General features: G+C 38.1%; 1 protein-coding gene across 1 annotated transcript in view; it reads left to right on the top strand.

Annotated features, from left to right (window-relative positions):
- Positions 1-23,543, top strand: part of LOC113076008 (rho guanine nucleotide exchange factor 28-like) — a 56,479-nt gene extending 32,936 nt beyond the window's left edge. The window contains exons 15-35 of the mRNA XM_026248657.1: positions 393-494; positions 1,012-1,135; positions 1,946-2,081; positions 2,379-2,434; positions 2,699-2,759; positions 2,901-3,033; positions 3,500-3,618; positions 3,742-3,882; positions 3,967-4,217; positions 4,995-5,120; positions 5,219-5,336; positions 5,434-5,685; positions 5,829-5,905; positions 6,154-6,332; positions 6,462-6,553; positions 7,305-7,478; positions 7,777-8,003; positions 12,622-12,669; positions 13,878-14,393; positions 17,854-18,172; positions 22,209-23,543. Of these exons, the coding sequence (XP_026104442.1) occupies positions 393-494; positions 1,012-1,135; positions 1,946-2,081; positions 2,379-2,434; positions 2,699-2,759; positions 2,901-3,033; positions 3,500-3,618; positions 3,742-3,882; positions 3,967-4,217; positions 4,995-5,120; positions 5,219-5,336; positions 5,434-5,685; positions 5,829-5,905; positions 6,154-6,332; positions 6,462-6,553; positions 7,305-7,478; positions 7,777-8,003; positions 12,622-12,669; positions 13,878-14,393; positions 17,854-18,172; positions 22,209-22,366 (3,409 nt within the window). The 3' untranslated portion in view covers positions 22,367-23,543. The remainder of the gene's footprint in view (positions 1-392; positions 495-1,011; positions 1,136-1,945; positions 2,082-2,378; positions 2,435-2,698; positions 2,760-2,900; positions 3,034-3,499; positions 3,619-3,741; positions 3,883-3,966; positions 4,218-4,994; positions 5,121-5,218; positions 5,337-5,433; positions 5,686-5,828; positions 5,906-6,153; positions 6,333-6,461; positions 6,554-7,304; positions 7,479-7,776; positions 8,004-12,621; positions 12,670-13,877; positions 14,394-17,853; positions 18,173-22,208) is intronic.
- The last annotated feature ends 1,166 nt before the right edge of the window (positions 23,544-24,709 follow it).

The following is a 24,709-nucleotide window of genomic DNA, read 5'->3' as shown; positions in this document are numbered from 1 at the left end:
CAGGTGACAGGGTGCTTTTGGTTGATTTGAAGGATATGGCACCTTTTCATGGGTCAACCTTTTTTTTTTCTTTTTCTTAATGAGCAAAAACATTATCATTATTTACAACATTATTAACATGTCAATGGATACAAAAATATGCATGTAATAGTTGGTGATTGACTTACAGTTTATGTGATAAGATCACTTTGTATGTTTTATTGCATTTCATATATCGTCATCGTCCATATGTCAGCTTATTTTAATCACATTTAGTTTTTTTTTTACTTTTTTTTTTTTAGCAAAGCACAATAGCGCCCTCTAGAGACAACATGTGTGTGATACATTGAAATGTAAATGCATGGATCTGCTGTGTGTATAAACACTCAGAGTGCTGTACTGTACCTCTGTAGGGAGTTAAGGTTTCGTAGGCGTGCTCAGTCGGCTGACGACGAGACCAGTGCAGAGCTGGCCAACTCCCTCCAACACCTCACGCTCTCTGAATTCCTCAAAGAGTATGTCAATACAGAGTCCCAGTAGCCCCAAAACACCAACAACACTTGGCATGAGCGTCTTAATAACCTAACCAGAATGCACTGTCACCCACCGGCATGAAATCATGTCTAATGCTTGTTAATGTTTGCGTAAAACTCCAAATGATGCTGTCACTTCACCCAGTATGTAATAACACTGTTTGTGAACCTAACTGTGGTCCTTGTCTCACAACTCACCTCCAACTAAGCAAAGATTTCTATCAGGTATGTGTGAAATGCAGAGAATGTCCGCACTGCTCAGGTGGTATGTCCTAATTATTTATGGCACGGAGGGTGATGACTAATTATTAATTTTCCGGCTGCCTGGAAAATAATGCTTGACTTACTCTGAAACAAATGCATTGATGAAACTAGCCAGCCACTGCATCATGGTCTGAAAGTAAAAGCAGTGTTATCATTAAACACTCACTGGACAGGCATGTGTTTGTGATTCTAGTGCACACCAGGTGAATAATCTAAGCGGGCTTTTGTCTTCCAGGATTGAGGAAGAGGAATGGGACAAATACATCGTCCCTTCCAAAACAGAGTCAGAAAAATGCAAAGTCAGTCGCACGTTCAGCTTTATAAAGAGCCGGATGTATAGCACTCGCAACAAGAACAAGGTAAACATACTGTACACACGTAATGTATATTTATACACTGCTGTTCAAAACATTTGGGTAATACTTTAAACAAAGGTAAATTAAATTTAAGAAAAGTGACAGTAAAGGCATTAATAATGTTACAAAAGATTTATATTTCAAACAAATGCTGTCATTTTCTAAGTTTGTTTTTTGATCACACAAACAGCATTCACTCAAGTTCATTAAAGAAACCTGAAATAAAACAAGTATCACAATGTCCACAAAAATATAAAGCAAAACAGATTTCAACATTGATAATAAGAAATGTTACTTGGAGGAAAAAAATAATAATTTTCAAATATTAAAATAGAACATTTATTTTAAATTGTAATCATATTTTACCTTATTACATATAAGCAATCTATTAAAATCTTAAACTTTGGTTTATATTCTTATACAAGTTACCTTATACAATACATGTTACTTTATACAAAGGTGTTTTTTTTTTTTTTTACTGTACTATATCTTCCTGGTTTTTGCACACAATATCCTTTAATAGCCATTCATGATGTATGAAAAAGAAATTGGGGGTAAAGACTGGTTGTTCGACCGGAAAACAACCACAGTTGTCTCTTTAATAATTAAACCTTGTTCTGGCTGTAACTGTTTTACTAGCAGCAAACTCTCCCACGGCCTTTTCTTTTTTTTTGCTACACAAGCATGTCAGACTTAGACTAACTTAGCAAGCAGACAACGTGAAGAGATGAACATGTTGAGTTTAATGTGCAGTCATGGCAGATGGTGATGTGGACTGTCAGTGATCTGATGGCTTTTTCTTGGTTCTTTAAGGGGAGAGGAAAAGAGAGAGAGACCAAAGACAAACAGGTCAATGGACATCAGTTCACAGCTGGATCTGTCCTGGGGTCGACACTTTGTGAGATCTGCGGCAAGCCAGCTCCTGGGAAAGAGGTCCTCCACTGCACATGTGAGTTTGTTCAGATCTTTTAAATAATAAGACATTAAGATAGACTGTGTTTCTTGCAACAAGGAGGTTTGAAATGAGACATTTCACTTGATCTATTTTTGTGATTTGGAAAATTTAGGTCTTGGATGTCTCCCAGTTGATTTATTAAGTGTTTATCTGTATTATATTATATTATATTATATTATATTATATTATATTATATTATATTATATTATATTATATTATATTATATTATATTATATTATATTATATTAATGTTCTTTCTTCTGGTTTGTTTATATTTCTCTTGACTCTTAGACTGTGCAGTTAGCATCCATAAGGGCTGTAAGGACTCATCTGCACCATGCCTGAAGGTGGACTGCGCTTGTGATTACATGTTGTTGTTGTTGTTGTTGTTGTTGTTGTTGTTTTTAGTTTTTTGTCTTGAACTACATTGTCTAAGTTTAATATTTAAACCTAGAGACACGTTTGCCCATGTTTGGTCATACACAAAGGACAGAGGCTCTGTAGTGAGCCCTATTGTTACAATACTGAATTCTGCTAATCAGTGTGTCAAACGAGGAAGTAATGTTAATTTAAAAAATATATATATATACTTATCATGCTTTCTTTTACAGAAACCTCAAGACAAATGTTCTGTTATGACAGTAAAAAGCAGGACAGCCTCCCTCCCTCAGAGTGAGTTTTACCACCTTAATAAAATATGTAAAGGAAATCGATATGACTCATGCTATCATCTCTTTGAAAATCCTAAAGAGGTTTTTTTAAGCAGTTACAGTTTTGTTTTGAATTTGCTCTCACCTTTTTTGTCACATTTAGATTTTATAGTGCGTGAAAGTTCCTCCTCGTGGTCTCAGATGCCAATCTCCGCCTCTCTTCCTGTGATGACATCACGAGACTCTACACCTCTTCTTTGCCCTCTGTCTAGAAGTGTGCCTGCAGTCACAGAAAGGTCCGAAACTCTGTGTGTTGCAATATTCAACCAAAAACTAACTAGATCAATTTATTGTTAATGTTTATGACCCATATGCTGTTATAATGTAATAATACTACAAAAATCAACTAGAGTGAGAAGATTTCTTTTGTTTGATTATTAAAATATTAAAAGTTAAAAGGTAAATTTTTGACTGAAAATAACTGCAACATTCTTATTTATTTTCAGTCTGACAATTTCAGACATAATATTGAAATGCATGCAGTCTCAACACAAGCTGACTAACTTTTATCAATTTGTTTCCTCTGTAAATGCTAAATAATTGCTACTTGACCTTAACTGTTTGGATATTCAATATTTGAATGGGCATTACAATAAGCCAACACAGCATAAGTGCCCAAAGTTTGTATTTGTTGAAATGAACAAGAGTGTTTAGGATTCCTTGGTGTTGTAATGAACATTAATGCCATTTATTTCCCATCAGGCTTTGCGGTAGCCCAGAAGCAGATAGTGACGCTCCCCCATGGCAGAACAATATTCAACCAGAGGAGCTCCTCCAAACATTGGAGTCCTCAACATCCACTGATTCTTCTCTTATTGAAGGTAAAACAGCTGGGCATTTGATGGAGGAAATTCCTACCTCAACTCAACATACTTGGAACCCAGTAATTTTGCCTTAATAACTTAAAAAAAAAGTGCTCTTATGTGTATCCCACCTCTCCATAGACTCTGTAGATTCCCCACTACAGAATGAGCTGGTAATGAATGCTGTGGATTTGGAGGCGGAGTCATGGAGTCTAGCGGTAGAGCCCCAGTTCTGTAAGATGCAAGAAAAACGCATCGTCAAGAGACAGGATGTCATCTACGGTCAGCTGAAACTCACCTGAAATGTTCTGTTCAGTTTAATTCTGTACATCATTTGAAAGTGTTTGTACTCTTGGTCTTACTCAGAGTTCATGCAGACCGAGCTCCATCACGTACAGACGCTCGTGATAATGGCGGAGGTCTTCAGGCGGGGAATGCGGGAAGAAGTCGGACTGGATGCGGACACTATTGATCGGATTTTCCCTTGCTTAGATGAGCTGCTTCTCCTCCACCGTGACTTCCTTTCAGCGATGAAGGAACGGCGGCAAAGCTGCATTCAGCCCAACAGCCGCAAGAACTACCTCATCCACCATGTGGGTGACATCTTTCTGCAACAGGTACATTAATTATAGTAGTAGTCGTATATATTTCTGTACGATTACATAATTCAAATAATTCAGGGTCCTGATCAATTTAATCGTAAAACTTGTAATGATGTTACATTAGTTTATTGTTAGTTAATGAGTTAACTTTTACTAACAGTAATCAATATATTTGTTACTATATATTTTTTGTTTTTATTAATGCTAGTTCATATTAATTCAGGTGCTGAAATTAACATTAAGGTAATTATTTTCCATTGTTAGTTTCACTGATAATAATAATTACCCTACAACAGCTCTATTAATACATCTATCATAACATGTATACATAGTGTTTAAACTGGGATCTGTAATATTTTTTAATGTTTTAAAAGAAGTCTATTCGGCTCAGCAAGGCTGCCATTATTTGTACAGTAAAAAAAAAAAATAGATGCCTGATTCAAGTCTCAAAAATGGACAAAAAATAATATTTTACTGACTTATACATTTTAAGTTAAACTGTGCTTTGTTGGTATAATATCTGCTAGAATGTAAAAATTATTTAATTAATGCAGTTTTGAAAAGGAAAAATAGGCCTACATAGGTAATGTTTTCGGGTATTCAGCCTTCGGCACCCGGCCCAGTGTTTTGTTTTAGTTCGGCTTTGGCCAAGAACTTTCATTTCGGTGCATCCCTGCTTGTCACCAGAATTCGAGAGCTGTAGTTCCAGTCACACCTGCTGCTGGTATCAAGTACATATAGAGTACATACATCATAAGAAACATCATAGGTGTGTGTTTGTGTTCATCATAGTTCTCCCAGGAAAATGCAGAGAAGATGAAGCAGGTGTATGGCGAGTTTTGCAGTCACCACACAGAAGCGGTCAGCTACTTCAAAGAGCTTCAGCAGCAGAATAAGAGATTTCAGCTCTTCATCAGAGTGAGAGCCAAATCAATGACTGTATCGGTCACATTTTGTATTATGGATGCTCTTGGTAGCACTACATTTCCGTTAATCTGATCTTTTTGGTCCCACAGCAACAGAGTAGCAACTCCTTGGTAAAAAGACGAGAAATCCCAGAATGCATCTTGCTAGTGACGCAGAGAATTACAAAGTATCCCGTCCTCCTGGAAAGAATCCTGCAATATACAGAGGGTATCTGTCTTCACACACAGTACATCACAACCAGTCCCGAACATATACTGTGCATACACATTCGTTTACTCTCAGTTTCTCTTGTTCTTTGCTTCAGAGGGCACAGAAGAGCATGCTGACCTCTCCTGTGCACTAGTCCTGATCCGAGAGCTGATCTCCGCTGTGGACCAGTGCGTGAGTCAGTGCGAGCAGAACCAGAAGCTGAGTGAGGTCCTGGGCCGCATGGAGAACAAGTGCTCAACTAAACTGAAGAGTGGAAACCCCTTCCGCAAGCAGGACATCACCAGTGGCAGAGCTCTGCTGCACCAGGGCCCTCTGCTCTGGAAGACAGCCACAGGAAGACTGAAAGGTGAGGAAAAGAATTATCCAATAAAACGGCCACAACAGTAGTCAAACGAAAGGACATATGAATAACCATGTGTGCTTAATTCTTGTCTGGCTCAGCAGATGAAAGGTCTGGCTACATTATTTGATTGTTCTGGTCATCCACAGATGTTCTGGCGTTTTTGCTGTCTGATTCATTGGTGTTCCTTCAGGAGAAAGATCAGAAATACATCTTTGCTGCTGTGGTTGGTTTTTGAGATTACTATGCATTTTCATCTTTATAAAGCATGCATTACAGGTCAAAGGTCTGGGTTAACAAGAAGTCTTTTATAATCATCAAGGCTGCATTTATTTGATGTTGCCATTGCATTGCTATGGATTGTGCAAGTCTTAAACAAGCTCCACTTTTAAGTGGAGCAGAATCTTCCCGCTCTTCTTCGTAAATCTGTTGAATACTGTGTTGCCAATCTCTCAGCTATGTTGTCTTTCTCAGGACCAGAAGCCTCCGGTGATCTCTCTGCAGAAGCTGATTGTGCGTGAGGTGGCCAATGAGGAGAGAGGCATGTTTCTGATCAGCGCGTCTTCAGCTGGTCCTGAGATGTATGAGGTGCACGCTGCTTCTAAAGATGAACGAAATGCCTGGATGAGACTCATCAGAGAGGCTGTGGAGAGGTGTGAAGTGATGAGGAACTGGAACATGTCATACTTAATATTCACACTTGATCTACAAAGGCAGCTGAGAGTGAAAAAAAAAATCTGTGTGTGATTAAACTAATTATAAATTTATATTTGTTTCATAAGTTGCCCTGAAGAGGAGGATGAAACCACAAGTGAGTCAGAAGAGGAAAAGAGAGTCACAGAGGCAAAGGTCCAAAAGATCCACAGGCTAAAAGGTACAACCAACCAGATATGCTGAACCCAAGGATAATAGTTTATAATAGCTGAAATGTATATATAATTCACAATAACTGAAGATATATATCCATTTGCATCCCTGTTCATCTTTCATCTCAAATTGTTCTGTGGTGCAGGCCATTACTGTGGATTAGCAAGAAAATTACATTATGATAAGTGATTGGCTGATGGCACCTCAAGAATGCACACATTCCCTAACTATTTTGGAGAGCTCTTATAGTACTATGAAATGGATTTGTCAATGTATGTGCCAACAGTATAATCTGTAACTGGTAAAACATCTAATAACATAATCAAATACATCAGATTTGTGTGTTGCTTTTATTTCATCAGCATACACAGTTTATTTTGAATAGTGGTCAGTGAGACCAGGGTTTCTTAAAGGGTTAGTTCACCCAAAAATGATAATTAGGCTGTGTTTTAGGTGTATATGACTTTCTTATTTTAGACGAAACCATTCCGAGTTATATTAAACATTGTTTGAACTGAAGCAATGCAACACCTGCAGACTGAAATGACAGAGCTTGAAAAATCAGAGACCATTATTAATAGAACTCAGACGCGATTTGTCTGAAAGAATTTAAGGCATATACACCTAGGATGCTTCAGGGGTAAGTAAATCACAGCCTTATATTCATTTTTGGCTGAACTAATCCTTTAAGCTATTTGTGTGAGCTAAAGAATAATATATATATTTTTTACATGACAACCAACTTCCTTCTTTCACAGAATCTTTGTGTGGCCACGATCACCTCATCTGTGCAAATCTGGAGGAGAAGCTACACATCTATCATATCATGGCAGGAGAAAGTGAGACAGGACCAGAGCCCAGACTGCTGGTCCGGCCCAGCACTGAAGACATCCCTCAGGCTGGAGTACTGCTCAGCGCTGCTCTTATAGAGGGTGAGAGTCCAACGAGGGAAGCATATCCATATTTACATTACCATTCAAAACAGTGCAGTTTTTTTTTTTTATTCAGCAAGGATTCATTAAACTGGGCAGATGTGACTGTAAAGGCCATCAAAAGGAATTAATAACATTTAAAATATATTAACCCAGAAAACGGTTAATTTAAATTGTAATAATAGATCATTATTCGTTTACTGTTAGTTTACTTTGTTATGAACCACAATACACATAACAGCATGCACAGTAGTTTTTACTTTTATTAAATCCTTTTGTCTCTCTCTTTCCTTATCAGTGGAGAACCTGAAAGCAGCTCTCTCCTCTCACTGTGCTTCAACTGCTGCCATCCTGTCTTGTCCAGAAGAACAGACCCAACCCGAGCCTTGCTCTCCCTCCTCCCCTCTGTCCCTTGAGCACCAGAGCCCACTGATGGACCCCCTCCAGAGAGAGGATGGAGAGGAATGTTTGGAAACACAGGCCTTTAATCACAGCTCAGATGCTGATCACAATATTCACCTAAAGGTAAATGTTCTCATAACACAGCCATTATTTGCACACAGGATTACCACTAGAAGATGAATTGTGGAAGTATAATGTCACAGCATGATTACTAATAGAAATATACTAACATGGGTAAGAAATAGTCAATATTTTCCATTATTAGTGATTTTAATTGCAGCCTTACCAAAAAGGCTGTGTTCAGCATGAGTTTACAGTCGCCTTGCATGAATTATTCACATTCTTCTTCAGCTATCACATCTCATTCTTTATGTTACTAAGTATTCATGAGCTTGACATAAGAGGTGTCCATTTCACCGCCTCAAGGGTCCCGTTTCATTAAAAATAAAAGCAAAGAATTAGGCTTTCATTTTCTTGGATCTGTTTTCTGCTGTCTATGGCGTCTTGCAGTGCACTGCACAGCACATCATGCTGAGAAGGTTTTTTGTGCTGCTGACATGAGCACAGTTCATGAAAAGAGATGATCAATATTTAAAAGGTATTTACATTTTATTGTTACAAAACCTCTTGGTTACGTATGGTAAACCTCATTCCCTAATGGAGGAAACTGAGATGTTGTGTTGAATTTCTAACACAAAGGGGTCGCTCTTGGGCGCCCAGACACCTCTGACGTCATTGAGAAAAGGCCAGTGAAATTGGGAAGCAAAATCTGCATAGCTGGCTACACCTCAGACATCCATGTATAAATAAGCCAGCATAGCATTTGCTCACTCATTCTGTTCTGAGGAGTCGAGAAACGTCTCAACCCACTCCGAGGCAGTTTAGAGTTGTGGCATAAGGGAGATGATCACAGTGTCTCAATTCAGATGCTGAACTGCGCCACAAGAGCCTGGGGCATAGATGTTGACAAGACCGGCATGTCACAACCAAATGCACTATCCTCATAACCTTACAACATCCAAGACTTATGATCTTACTACCCAACATCGTAGAGAGCCAACATTAAGGAGGAGGTCACCTCAGCCTGAGCTTATTAGAAAAAGAGTAAGTAATGGCTGAAATCCTGGTAGGCAATGTTGGGAACGTGTCTGTTTTCCTAGAAGGGAAAAAGACACTTCGGAGATCACATATTACCTGAAGGGGAGGCAACTTAAAGACTGACCTATGGACTTACTGAAGGAAGGACCACACAGGGAAGATTCTGTTGTGGGCTCCAAAAAAGGGGAGAAATACCAAGCACAGAACTCATTGACAAACTGAACGTCTATCTAGGGAAAACACTAAATCCCAACGGACAAGTCGATGAAGTAAAACACTTATGGGACCATATAGGCGAGCAACTATTTGTGTGGAGCACTTCATGTGGAGAGTTCGTTTGAGGGATGCCTTTTCATAATGGATTATAACAGTGAGTTCCTCTGTCAAACTCAGCTATGTGTAACAACAGCATTCTTGCCTCGCACTGAGGTTAACAGAATGCCACTAAACTTCGGCAGAAGCCTGGTGAACTGTATCTCATAGCCGAGACGAAAGGTTCTGAGAAGCCAGCAGGAAAGGTTGGGGAGGCTTAACCAAGCTTCCAGACACCTCGCCAATGGACTCAAAGGAATAGAGTTTGTTGTACCTAGGGCAGGGTTCCTGTGGTTCAGTGGAGCAAAATGCACTAGGAAGAAGTGCACTGTGCCTTGTCCGCAAGGTTTGTCAAACGAGTCATTGATGAATGAGAGAACAGGAGTTCGTCAACATGTGTCATGCCGGCTTGATGACAAACCTGTTGGATCAGAAAATGAGGAGACAAGGTGTCTCAGCATCTGGGCATCACAGATGGGAAGGCCAGATAGTCTAGATGTGTGATTGTGACCCAGGGAAGAAGGCAGAATGTGTATAATAGCCTCCATCTGCTTCTTAATGGGTTACTCCACCCCAAAATGAAAGTTTTGTCATTCATCACTTACCCCCATGTCATTCCAAATCCATAAAAGCTTCATTCGTCCTCAGAACACTATTTAAGATGTTTTTGGATGAAAACGTTAAGGCTTGTGAGTGTCCCATAGACTACCAAGTAAATTAAACTGTCATGGTCCAGAAAAGTATCAAAAGCATCGTCCGAATATTCTATCTGCCCTGAGTGTTTCAACCGTAAAGTTATGAAGTGACAACAATACTGTTTGTAAAGTTAAGAAAACAAAAATAATGACTGAATTCTGTTGACAAAGAAATTGTTGAATTAAGTTGTTATTTTTGTTTTCTTTGTGTACAAAAAGTATTTGCATCACTACATAACGCTACAGATGAAACACTGATGACAGTGCTAGTGCTATTCTGATGATGCTTTTCATACTTTTCTGGACCTTGACATTGTAATTTACTTGGCAGTCTATGGGAGAGTCAAAAGCCTCCCGGTTTTCATCCAAAATATCTCAAACTGTGTTCCGAAGTCAAACAAAGCTTTTACGGGTTTGGAACAACATGGGGGGAAGTGATTAATGAGAAAATTTTAATTATGGGGTGGAGTATTTGTAACTGTGGATAACGTCTGTGTAAATTCTTCAACAGTGTTGCTGAAGAGACCAATCTATGAAATGGGTAGGGCGGTAACAGCCATGAAACCGTGTCACCACAGTGGTCAGCTGCCATCCGTGGTTGTCTACTGCCACCGGCGGCAGTGCATGTGACAACACGCACTCTATAACAAGCATAATGCTAAGTTTTGTATACAAGTGTAAAATCAGTAATAGTTGCAAATTGTTTTATTTAGACTATACTGTAAGTCTATGGTAATTCTCAAATTACCTCAGACGCCATACACAGTGGTTCCTTTAGTTTGGCAGGTTTGAGTGCAGGAAAATACAGCAATAAATGAAAGATGTTGACAAGAAATGTGGCAAAGATTCCTATTTCAAAGAGAGAGCGTGCAGATGAGGAGTTAATGTGCCCGCTTGCTTGGCGGTGGAACAGGTTGAGTCTCTACACAGGACAATTGAACTTGTGTCAGTACCTCATAAATAGGACGAGGCATATATATATTTACATAAATTATACATATACATATTAGGCCCTAATAAATATTAATTATATCAACACCACAATTGCGGTAGTTGTTCCATTACCACCGCAGTTTTAAAAATCTGCCACCGTCACAGCCCTAGAAATGGGGGCATTGAAATGGGGGCAAAATCACCCTGCCCAGAGCCTGTGCTGTGACCTTTGTAGCCCGCAGGGCATAGTTGGTCGCTGAGCGGAGTTCATTGAAAACCTCTGGGTTGGGACAACCCTTGTGTAGTTATTTCAACAACTTGGCCTTGTACAGTAGATCTGCAGGATAGCCATGGCATGCAGGGCATCCTTCACCACAAGGGATAAAGAAAACATACAGGCCCTGGACGGGAGTCTCAGGCAACCATGCCAGCTAGAGGTATTTTAAAGGCAAAGATGCACCACAATTGCTCTCTCCATAATTGGTTGACCACTGCCTGTGCCGTAGATCCAAAGACGAGGAGATAGAGAGGTGAATGAGTGGGGGTTCTCACAGAGACGCTACATTTGGCTCAGAAAAACCGAAATAACGAGCAAATGCTATGCTGCTATATTTATACTCTGATGTCTGGGGTGTGACCAGCTATGCAAATTTTCTCTCCAATTGTCTTGGCCTTTTCTCAATGTCAGAAGTGTCTGGGCTCCCAAGGACAAACCCTAGTTTTGGAACTTCGACACACCTTCAAAGTGATCAACCGAAATGGAACAAAGGGTTTTTGTTTTACAGGATGTTAAATAAATTTATATTTATTTGTTTTCTACATGTATTTATTCTGGCACTTAAGCTTTAGATGACAATTTATATTATGTTATATTTGTACTCCGTGTAGTTATAGAAGAGGCAAAATTGATCCTGTTGCACATAAGCAGCCAACAAAAACATATTTGTGTGTCCACCAGATGGTGCTACGAACTTAATATTGATATTGACGGGCCATAAACCTTGCCTTAAGAGGGCAGACTTGTTTTGTGTTGATTTCAACACAAAAGAGTGTATTTGTTGCAACTATCTTCCCGTTTATACTTCTACACTAGAATCCAAATTGCACTAAAGTGTAGTAATATTAATTGATTTTCAGTCCAACACAATGTTTAATTAACATAGGAAACTGTCCAACTCAAGTTAAGGTGAATTTAGAGGTATAACAACCATTAACAGGCATTTTTTTTTCATCCTCTCACTTTCTGGGAAGTAATCAATCAACGAATGTCTAAATATGTCCTCCCACATTACTCATGCATCCTTGAGTGAACACTTTGCCTTGCTAATTTACAAACCTACTTGGCTAAAAGGCTGTTTTCTTTAACTCAGGTCACCGCCGTCTGTTTCCTGTGCTGTCTGTTGACTTTGTAGATAATGAACCAAGTGGTATTTTAGTCAACAGATGCTGAAGTTTTTGAATCATCCCTAGCAACCTGCTGAAGTAAACGCAACGCTTGCAGTTTTGTAAAATGTGCTACAGGAAGCAGATGTCCGCCAAAAAATGTAAATGAAATATATTGCACAGTTGTTTGCAATGGAACAGAACATACTGCTATAGTGCACGCAGCTATGGAAGAAGTGACATTGCTCAGAGTAGGCTCATAGGTTTATTTTGGAGTTGTTCACTTTGTCACTCATTGTTTGTTTGTTGTCTTAATGCAGGTGAGTCAGAGTGTGCAGAGCTTGACTCAGCTGCTGTATAGTCTACAGGTGAGCTCATGTCACACAACCACATACCAACTGAAAGAGTAATTATAGTGGACAGCCCTTGTGTCAGACACACACAAACCCACAACATGACTCACTGTTAATAGCTCTGTCCAAGCCTTAAGTTTCATCGCCTAAACATGTTTGACCGACTATAAAACTCTCTTATATAATATGCTATGGTTTGGATGTATAATAGCAGGTGTTGTAATGCAGGTGATCTGGAACATAGAAATAAGTGACACACCTGCAAAAGGCTCTTAGAAGAGATTGCTCTTCTTTATGAATCACTATTAGAAAAAGAAACAACAACAACAAAAAAAAACTATATTTCTACTGTTTGTTTGTGAGTAGGTAGGCATAATAGATCTGTTCAGTCATGATGTAAAATAAAACGGAGACATTTTGTTATGTAGCATAATTTACACCGTTACAATTAAAATCAAATGTGAATTTGTTGCTGTTGTGTGCTTTAAAAACAGATGATAGATAATTGCTTTACAAGGACTGCAGCTATTACAACAATGTGCACTACTGTTCAAATGTTATATATGATATATACGTTTATAGTTGTTTTCACAGTCAGCTTTCTCTGAGCATGAATCTGAACCTGAGCATAGTTGAGGCAAACCCACAGATCTTAGGCTAAGAGACTCGATTTGAATTATTATTCAGTTTTCACAGATTATGTAGTTACTGTCTTTTACATATGCAAGACAGCAATGTAGTCTTTAGTAATTTGTTAGAAATGTATATTTTTTGTAACATTTGAGTTATGACTTCAATTAGTTATATAACGAAACATGAAAGTAATTCTTCAAGAGATGTTAACCACAGACCTTATTTTACTCAAAATCGAAAACCAATTAGATATACCAGAGGGAACCATGTCTAAAAAATGCTAATTTTCCTCAGGTTTTTAGAGCTGAAAACAGCTTCATTTAAAATGTCACTGGAGACGGCACAAGAAAATATGCAATTTTTTGCATTGGGCTTGCGTTATATATGTATGTATACATATGTACATATGTGCATGTACATACATGCAGAATCAAATTATTAAAACCTTATGATGATAGTGAACTGTCAGAATTGTTGCTGGTGATGAATTGTCAGATGAATTGAAGATGAGGGTAGTTGTTAAGTCAAGACACTACACACGTTCTGGCTATAAACACAAACATTTAAACCCCCTCACTTTTTGTGAATAGGCCGCAGTCACCATCCAAGACAGTTGCTATGAAGTCCAGAGGCTCCTCCTCTTCCTGTTAGCAAGCCCCTCCCCTCACCAACACTCCCGCCCACTGCCCATCACTCGCAGCAACCAGACCCTGCAGGAGCAGGAGCGTCAGCGGGAGGTGGAGCGCCGGCGAGAGGAGCTGGCGGATGTGGCCCGTCTACGGGGCGCCCTGGTACGAGAGCGTCAGCAGTGGGAACGGGAGAGCCAGGTGAGGCAGCTTCAGCAGTCAGACCTGGAGGCATCACTGGAGCAGAGGGAGGTGGTGTGCCACCTAGAGGAGCGGAGACTACAGAGTGAGCAGCAGGAGCTCCAAGAGCAGCTGCAGGAGTACCAGCAAAGCCTGGAGAGGCTGCAAGAAGGCCAGAGAAGTGTGGAAAAGGAGAAGGAGAAGCTGGATGCCCAGCGGAGGCTGCTGGACAGTTTGAGGCAGGGCTACCAGCAGAACCTCCCAGCTATGGTGATACCACTGGATGGACAGCAGACACAGGTGATCATCATGGGATGGGATGGAAATGTATGGTCTGCGTTGATGTAGTCACCATGAAATTAAAACTAGAATATGGAATGGAATATCGCCATGTTCATTATAAATGGTTTATTATTATATACACCATTATAAAAAAAAAAAAATTCAATCCCTCACCTCCTGCAACCTGTCATTTACACGAAACAATCAAATCAATCCACTTGTTAAATCATGACATATCAATTACTGTTTGCTGCTCCAATTCTCAACTTTGTTTCAATTGAGAATTAATTTAAGAATCTCAACGGGTATTTACGAGCACTGTTTATTTATAGCACACATTTAAGATTTTAAATACTTTGACACCTGGTCAACACCTGGATATTTCGCTACTAAAATAAAGGTTAGGCTCGTGATATACACCATGAGTGTAAATTAATAGTTTGTTGTTTGCTTTTAGGTTCTTATAGAGTTTTTGAATCTGGAAACGGTGATGGTGACTTAAGCACATTAGCAAAAAACAACAATCCAATCATTTACAATTTTTATGTTACTTGCTAAGGAAAATAATTTACGTCAGTTGTACTTTGGAACTTCTCTTATGAGTCAATTAATCTAATGGTTTAAGGTGTCCTTGTATTTATCTGTGAAAATGAAGGTGGAATGACATAAACTTGACATTTCCCATTGAATGAATATCAAAATATCAACCGTTTTTGTAGGCCGTAATGACTCGAGGTAGGACAAGAGGGTGATTTTGGATGAGTTTAGTATTTTGTCCATTTCCAAGTAAATTTGAAACAAAGATTCTTTATTGTGTACTATACCTTTAACAATGATCATTTTTTAAACACCAGCCAACCACTTCATATGAATGGATTGAATCATGCAGTGCAATCTTTGTCTCCTGGAAGCAACCTCAATGGACGCATTAGTTAAAATTGCTCATTTATCTGTAAGGAGACAAATTCTAGTTCTCTTTCTGCCCTTCAAGCCATACTTTTTAAAATTAAAGTGTTGTAATTTGTGCATTGGTATTCTGATTGATCAGTTTATACGTCAGAAGACTTAGCTGTCAGCCTTCCTTTGACTCTCATACAATGATTTGAACTTGCTTAGACTACCACATATGAAAGAAGAATCTATTCGAGTTATACACATTAGTTAGAGATTGATTAAAAGTAGTTTTAATCAGTTTCTTCCGAAATCAATTGTGAGGAAACTGAGGCTGTCTTGACTCCTGTGATGGACTGTCACTAGTGGCACCAAGGGGGCTTTTGTTTTGCTTTTGGGACTTTGTAGTTTCTGCCTGTTTGCTCATATGCATGTATATGCATGTTCTCCATATCTGTTTGTGTATGTTTGAAATATTCCTAAAAGCTATAGCTGTGAGCTGTGGGTATGTCATAAAAGCCTTCGTGAACAGCATGAGTCTGAAGACGCAGCTGTCTTCTAAACGCTGAAATATTTATTTCCTCCTCTGCTCTTTCCTCATCCCTCCTTTACTCTGTTGCCAAAACACCCAGATAGTGATGTCAGAGGAAAGCTCTCCCAAATCCGCTCTCATTTGACTTTGAAGAAGGAACAAAACTGTCAGTTAGGAATTCAAAAAAGAGAAGCTATATTTTTTCTGTTTTTCTTGATCCCATTTGGTTTTATTGTCTTGTAATTCCCTTCTGTCTCATTTTGTTCTTCTTCTTTTCTGTTCCTTACATATTTCACCTGTTTTGTACACTTTCTTTCTGTCTTTCTCAATCTTTTGTCTCTCTTCTCTCTGGATTGACAGATCATTGTAAATTTTCATCAACAGAAATCAGAAATCATTCATTCATGCTGATTTGGTCCCCAAGAGAAACAGTAAAAAATTTTCCAGGATTCTTTGAGTAGAAAGCATTTTGACATAAAAATGTTTTTCTAACATTTTTTTTAGTGTCATGTTTGATTTATTTAATGTATCCTTGCTGAATGAAAAAATCTAAATGAGAAGTAATAAGCATCCCTATTTCTTCAGTTTGCTCTTATTGTTTATTTCACATTCATATTTCTCTCGTTCTCTCTTCTTGTCTTTGAGGTGAACAGTATTTTGGATTATTGGATGAAATTCAGTTACCAGTCCTCCCAAACAGAAACCCAAACTCAGTGGAGTTGTTAAGGTTCAAAGCCAGTCTTGTTTTATCAGGCAGAGTCAAATCAGGTGTGGCAGGCCACTAAGGAAGAAAGCATTTCTTTCCTTCGACCTCTTGTACACAGGGAGGATTCCGTTGCGGTCAAACGTCTGTTGTTCACACAAAGCTAAGCCTCTGATTCACTACCTGGGATAATGAGAGCATTTCATGGCCCATCAGTCTTAGGCCGTGTGAGGCAGTCTTAGCTTCAGCCTCTTTACTGTGTGCTAGTAAACAAGCTAAAGATTAATGATAATTAAAAAGCCCCTACCAAGGCAACATAATTAAAAACAGCTCTTTTGTGCTTCATTCTGCAGGTCAGGGAAGTGGTGTTTCATTTGTTGGTGTAGTTTGATCAGAATGATAAGAAAGTGGACAGGTGCAAGGGCGAGATGTAGGGCAGTAGTGTCCATCACAAAAGTGTCTTCACTAGATACAAAAACACTTAGCATTTAGACATGAACACAGCAACAATCTGACAGCTAAAATCCTTTTCCAAAGGCTCTTATTTCTTTCTCCACTGCATGAATTCCCCCTCAGAATGGCGTTCATGAAATCATGACTTTAAATGGCTTGAGAGTGTGTATCCACCATCTAAGCTGTAACCTTTTGGAAAGTGTATTTCTGTGTCTACCTTTAAGAGTCTCCATCACACATTGAACCACATAAAATAAAGCCACCTCAGGCCCAGGTTTTAGTCATTGTATTGCTTGTGAGGGCTCTGTTAGCACAGAATGGTGATTTTGAGCTTGTGGATCAAGGATTCAGGCTGGCCAGCTTAATGAACGAGGAGAAGCGCTGGACGAGAGGTGAAGAGGTGGATATGATGTCTGATGGGAAAACTGCATCATACTGTAGGGCTCTGCTGTCAGTTTTATAAGGTGAATCAGTGGTTTCTAAATTTGATCAAATCAAGTACAAACAAAATACATTTTTGAGGAAACAAAATTATCATATAATAATTATCATATATTATCTATACTTTTGCTGTTTTTTCCCCCCAACACATTCTCTTTGTTGATTTTTATTTGTTATTATTTTCAAACTAACTCCCAGGATTAAACATCTTATGTAAGTTCAATACTTCTTATGTTCGATATCATGACTTTAAAAAGTGGGGTAAAGTTGTGTGTCATTTATACATAATCGGAAGCTGCAAAGCTGCACAGAAACACCTTTCTTCCATCTGGGCATTACTTTGATTATATAATTTGAATGAGGTGCAACTGTATGTACCATGATTGCATTGTTTATAGATAAGTTGTATTTGTGTATATTGTAGTTATATGTGAGTGATCCGCATATCTGTCTTTCAGGACGCTGGTCACCATCGCCTGGGTGGTCAGGATGAGCATGGATCCATTTTTGTGAACGAGGCAGCGTTTATGTCTCCCTCTCTGAACAACAGGCACACCCATCTTCAACATCATCATCAGACTGTTCACCTTCACTCAGGATCTATAGGATACTCAGATTCTCCCAGTGCTCAGAACAGTCTCAATTCACTCCTGGCCCGATCCAACCACCGACAGAGCTCTGCTGGATTATCTGACGGTCCTGCGGGGCTTGAGAGCTGGACTGGAGGAACACTGTCCTTGACCCCTCAGAGAAGTCTAACAGATATCCCAAACAATGGTAATGGTTTTACTGCAATCTCTAATTACTGTGTTGACAGTAGACGTGGGCAGAGTGAAGAGTCGTTTGTCTCAGTGGGAGTAGGTTTTTATTTTTTTAAAAAATTTTTTTTTGCATATTCCCCTCCTCTAAAAATAATAATATGCATTTGTTTGATCAAAAAAAAAAAAAATCTTAATATTGTGAAATATCATTACAATTTAAAATAACTGTTTCCTATTTGCATATATTTTAAAATGTAATTTATTCATGTGATGGCACAGCTGAAATTTCAGCACCTTTATCACATGATCCTTTAGAAATCATTCTAATATGCTGATTTGCTGCTCAAGAAATATTTATTATTATTAACAACAGTTGTGCTCCTTAATATTTTTGCATAACCATAATGTATTTTCAGTTATATTTTCAAAATATACTATGACTCAAACCAAAGGGTAAGAATATGAACTGATGAAGTGAATAAAGCCTCACAATACATAACACTTGAGTTTAAAAACAAGACAAAAATAATTTAATGAGCCTGTTGAAATACCAGTTGTGACATTAATAGGTAACTGTAAACAATCTAAAATTAACTGCACCAGGCACAAACTGCTCCCATTATAATCAACAAAGCTCTTCATGCAAAAAGTGTCCAAAGTGCAACACACTTTGGAGTATGTGCTATAGTTTTCTGATTTAAAATCATGTCACAGATATACCGCGATATAAAAGGTATTGGAGAATCTCTAATGATTGGAACCTTTCTACTATTTTATAGCTGTCTATAGTTAACAACGTAGCAGAAAACATAGCTGGACTTAATATACAGTATTGTTCAAAATAATAGCAGTACAATGTGACTAACCAGAATAATCAAGGTTTTTAGTATATTTTTTATTGCTACGTGGCAAACAAGTTACCAGTAGGTTCAGTAGATTGTCAGAAAACAAACAAGACCCAGCATTCATGATATGCACGCTCTTAAGGCTGTGCAATTGGGCAATTAGTTGAAAGGGGTGTGTTCAAAAAAATAGCAGTGTCTACCTTTGACTGTACAAACTCAAAACTATTTTGTACAAACATTTTTTTTTTCTGGGATTTAGCAATCCTGTGAATCACTAAACTAATATTTAGTTGTATGACCACAGTTTTTTAAAACTGCTTGACATCTGTGTGGCATGGAGTCAACCAACTTGTGGCACCTCTCAGCTGTTATTCCACTCCATGATTCTTTAACAACATTCCACAATTATTTCACAATTCTTGGTTTTGCTTCAGAAACAGCATTTTTGATATCACCCCACAAGTTCTCAATTGGATTAAGGTCTGGAGATTGGGCTGGCCACTCCATAACATTAATTTTGTTGGTTTGGAACCAAGACTTTGCCCGTTTACTAGTGTGTTTTGGGTCATTGTCTTGTTGAAACAACCATTTCAAGGGCATGTCCTCTTCAGCATAGGGCAACATGACCTCTTCAAGTATTTTAACATATGCAAACTGATCCATGATCCCTGGTATGCGATAAATAGGCCCAACACCATAGTAGGAGAAACATGCCCATATCATGATGCTTGCACCTCCATGCTTCACTGTCTTCACTGTGTACTGTGGCTTGAATTCAGACTTTGGGGGTCGTCTCACAAACTGCCTGTGGCCCTTGGACCCAAAAAGAACAATTTTACTCTCATCAGTCCACAAAATGTTCCTCCATTTCTCTTTAGGCCAGTTGATGTGTTCTTTGGCAAATTGTAACCTCTTCTGCACATGCCTTTTTTTTAACAGAGGGACTTTGCGGGGGATTCTTGAAAATAGATTAGCTTCACACAGACGTCTTCTAACTGTCACAGTACTTACAGGTAACTCCAGACTGTCTTTGATCATCCTGGAGGTGATCATTGGCTGAGCCTTTGCCATTCTGGTTATTCTTCTATCCATTTTGATGGTTGTCTTCTGTTTTCGTCCACGTCTCTCTGGTTTTGCTCTCCATTTTAAGGCATTGGAGATCATTTTAGCTGAACAGCCTATCATTTTTTGCACCTCTTTATAGGTTTTCCCCTCTCTAATCAACTTTTTAATCAAAGTACGCTGTTCTTCTGAACAATGTCTTGAACGACCCATTTTCCTCAGCTTTCAAATGCATGTTCAACAAGTGTTGGCTTCATCCTTAAATAGGGGCCACCTGATTCACACCTGTTTCTTCACAAAATTGATGACCTCAGTGATTGAATGCCACACTGCTATTTTTTTGAACACACCCCTTTCAACTAATTCAACTAATTGCCCAATTGCACAGCCTTAAGAGCGTGCATATCATGAATGCTGGGTCTCATTTGTTTTCTGAGAATCTACTGAACCTACTGGTAACTTGTTTGCCACATAGCAATAAAAAAATATACGAAAAACCTTGATTATTCTGGTTAGTCACATTGTACTGCTATTATTTTGAACAATACTGTATATATCTTCAGCCCCTAACTATGCCATAGAAGCAAAAGAAACATTCGATTTCATCGCATCAACTTGCAGAATGTTACTAAATCTTGTGTTGCAGCAGTGAAGGTCGATTTGCTCTATTTGTGTTGTTAATCTGTGTTTAATAACAAAGATTCATCCTGACTCTATCACACACAGATACACATCTGTCTCGGCGATCGATTACACCTCTGTCTATTGACTGTCGAGGTGACAGTGGCGTGTGAATCAAAGGCCTCCAGCTACGAGAGACTGATTGGAACATTGATCTTAAAAATCTTTACCAAACTCATTACAGAGTGGCCTGTCATCTTACCAGGGAGGGGAGGAGAGGGACAGAGACTTATTCATCTGTTTTTTTACACATGAGCTGTCTCACATTATGAATTGTTTCCCTCACACATACGTATAAACACACACACACACATACACTTTATCTCTGTAATTTCTGATGGTACTTGTTGAACACTGAAATGAAATGCAGGTTTTTACAGGTGGATATTACAGTAAATAGCACATCTTATTATTTACCAAGCCTAACCCTAGCACTCAAAAATTGACAGCAAAGACATTAAGAATGTTTATAAAAATGTGTATTTCAAATAAATGAAATATTTAAATAAATTTAAATTAATAATAAAAAATATAATTTAAATAAATTATAAACACAATACTTGTCCAGAAAAAAAGAGACCTAAGCAGCAGTTGTGAGTGGAGTGGCCAAACACGTTAAACTGAAGAAAAACATATTAATATATTTTAGTCAATTTTGACAGCACTAAATTAAATACATTTTTGTGTCCACAGTGGGTCATGATTCACTCAACAAACTGAAAGATCTCCTTACAGTTTGCTGTAGCTTCAAACTGAAAATATTTTAATCTAAGTGCATAAATATGAAAGTTACCTGTCCTTCTATGAAGGCCTTTATTGAAGTGCTGGTTAAATTAACAAGCACTGCTTTGTTTAATGGTTTAGTCAGAGGTCAAGGGTCACTGTTTGACCTTCACTCTGCGAACAACATTACCTCACATACACAAACATTCAGAATGGAGATAATGAAACTGGCTCATTGTTGAAAAGCAGGTAATTAAATGAGAGGAATTCATCAGTGTCGTTCACAACATCACATGAATGGAAATGACATGTGAAAACATTTCAGCTGGACCTGTTGTGTGGAGTAGATTTTTACATGAATGTAGTCACATGAAACTGAACATAATAGTTTGCTCAAATAAAAAATGTTGACCCATTTTATTTCCTCTGATCAAACACAAAAGGAGCTTTATATATAATGGAAACAGATGCTCTCAAATGTTGTCCTTTTCAGTAAATAATGACTTAAATTTCACAAAGCTAGGAGAAGACTTGGAATGTTGCACACAAGATCGCTTTTGAGACTTTGTGGAGCTTTACATTGTAAAATACCATTATCATCCAAAATCCACAGTTGTACACAAAACGTTCTGTGTTTCACCAACAGAAAATGATGGATCAACATTAAGGAAATGATGAGTAATGTAATTTGATGACTATTGATGAAGCAATGAATCATAACATCCGGTCTTGCCTTCACAGACGTGGGTCATCTCAGTCATGTCCAAGACTCTTGGTCAGCCGGAGTAACAGGGGCAGAGCTTCATCAAGCCGACGTCCTGCTCGTCAACCAGCCCTTTGTTAACATAGAGACAGAGAACAGAGATACTGATGCGGAGGAGAATATTGTGTATCTCTGAAATGGTTGGTTTTGAAACGAAACATTTGGACTTGGATTTTCAATTTGAGATTTGGGCCGGATCTGATCCCACTCCTTGCTTTTGGCTTCTTTCTTTAAACTTTAATCAAACTTTTGGCCTTCTGTGACATTCTCCAGACTTCATAGCACTTACTTTGGTCCGTGTGTGAGACGGGGCTCGTCTGAGGCTGGATTTTGCTTTATAGCCTGCAGCCTGCAATGACAGAATCAGGTTAGGCAGTTTCAGCACACGTTTAGTCACACACGTACAAAAGTCCCCCACCCACACTGCTGAACAATGTATTTTTCTGCAACTGCCCATGCCAGCTCACATCAGGATGCAAAAATACTGACCCTTTCTTTCAGTAGTTGAATGATGATTTGGTTTATAAAAGCATTCACTGCTTAGTATATGAGTCAGGGTTATGTTATGTATGTGTGGGTTTTAGAGTTAGGAATTTGATTGTTACCTTTCAAATTCAATCTCTCACATTTGGAAACTGGTTGTCCGTATGGAGGATAATGTGGTGTCCTGCTTTACTCTTCTGAAACGGTTCAGATTCATTGGTGCTCATGAACCATTGCCTGTAATGTCACATGTGCAGTAAACGTCTAAAAAAACGTCTCATCAGCACTGCATCCAAATATTTTTCTTGATACTTTAGGGTAATTCAAATGTTTCTGTATTGGTCTAAAGGCTTTGTTCACACATTTTGAATGTTGTCTGTTATATTATTCATTGCTTGTGTGGGGCAACACTATAAACACTTTTTGGTCATACATAGACTATATGTTTGTAAATTGCATAATTCAAGCTTGCTGTCATTTCAGTCACACAAAAAAACAACAAATAAATAAATAAAAATCCCAATTCAAATTTCAAGGCATAATTGTTGTAAAAGAAACCAGTACAGACCAGTACTAGGTGTTATTATGTACTTGATGTAAAGTGACAAGAATACAATGTGTATTTGCTTTTTTAAATGACTTATTATTCTATTGAAAAACTGCACGTGAGAACACTTGCTATTTTTTGTTTTGTTTCTTCCAATCCATAGACCTTATTTATTGTTGATATTTTTAAGAAATCATTGTTATGTACATAGAGCATGTTTTGTATAATTGTTGTATGTAGACAGGTGTATCAGGTGTTTTATATAGTAAACGTTCATACATCAGCTTTTGTATTTTTTCTTGTTTGAAACAATTTCCATCTATTTTATGATAGATTTTGATATCTAATATTTACAATGGTGTGTTTATGTACATAACTGCTAGAACACAGCTCCAACTAGATTTTTAAAATTCATTGTTGGTACATCTGTATCTATGAATGAATGCAGATCTACTTACGGCAGTTTTGATTTCATGTTGACTTTAAGATCATTTAACTGGAGATTTATTGTCAGTCAAGTTGCCCTTTTCACAATGACCGTTTATGTCATACAAATGTCGCAAATAAATTATAGAATTGTATAGGTACTGAAGACTGATTCTCAGAACTGGGCTTCTTGAGACTGAATATATCAGACTGTAATTGCAAATGCAAAACCTATTTAGACATGTTCTTTCCATTTTTGTATCAAAGGCATTTAGCTGCACAAGTAAAGTGAACAGAAGGATTGTTTTGCCATTTCAAAACTTTAGAACCAATTGATAAAAAATCCATACAGTGCAGTTTCTCAGTCATTTGTAAAAGTGTTAGTACAAGATTATAAACACATGCTGCTTGTTTTTTTTTTACCTTTGTAATTTTGAACAATCTCACCTAAAGGCTAACTTTTTAAAGTGTGTGTGTAGGGAAAAAATGTAATCGCATTCAATTATTCTGGTTAAACAGATATTTTTAGAATCTCTTATTTGTTATATATTCAGAGGGATTAGAGCAAAACCTCAATATATCTTTTTTGTTTCCCTCTTTTATTTAAAGATCATTTGTTCACACAACTTGCAGCTAACAAAGTCAATAGTATACCAGCGCTGAGTAATGCATCAGTGGGTGGGGACAGTAGCCAACCGTACAAAACACCTGCCCATGGCACTGTAATGACTTTAGGAGGAGTTCCACTGTAAACCTGTCAAATAAATAACAGCCAATAACTAGTATCCAACCCATGGCACTTCTAAAGAAGAAACCCCTTTCTTGTGCATATTCTACATATTACTTTGACAGGTGTGTTAAACTTGAGATACAAGACAACACAAAAGTAATCAATATAAAAAATGCCTACTAGGCCATTTTAAAAACATTTACATTTGATAGACCCCAAAGCATTGTTTTGTACTTGTTTATTTTAATCTTTATCTTATATACATAGACATTTTTTTTAATTCAATAATAGTG

This window comes from Carassius auratus, chromosome 5 (genome assembly GCF_003368295.1).
Source record: "Carassius auratus strain Wakin chromosome 5, ASM336829v1, whole genome shotgun sequence".
In the NCBI taxonomy this organism is placed as follows: domain Eukaryota; kingdom Metazoa; phylum Chordata; class Actinopteri; order Cypriniformes; family Cyprinidae; genus Carassius; species Carassius auratus.
Note: the sequence above shows the minus strand (reverse complement) of the source record. Positions and strands in the feature narration are given on the sequence as shown.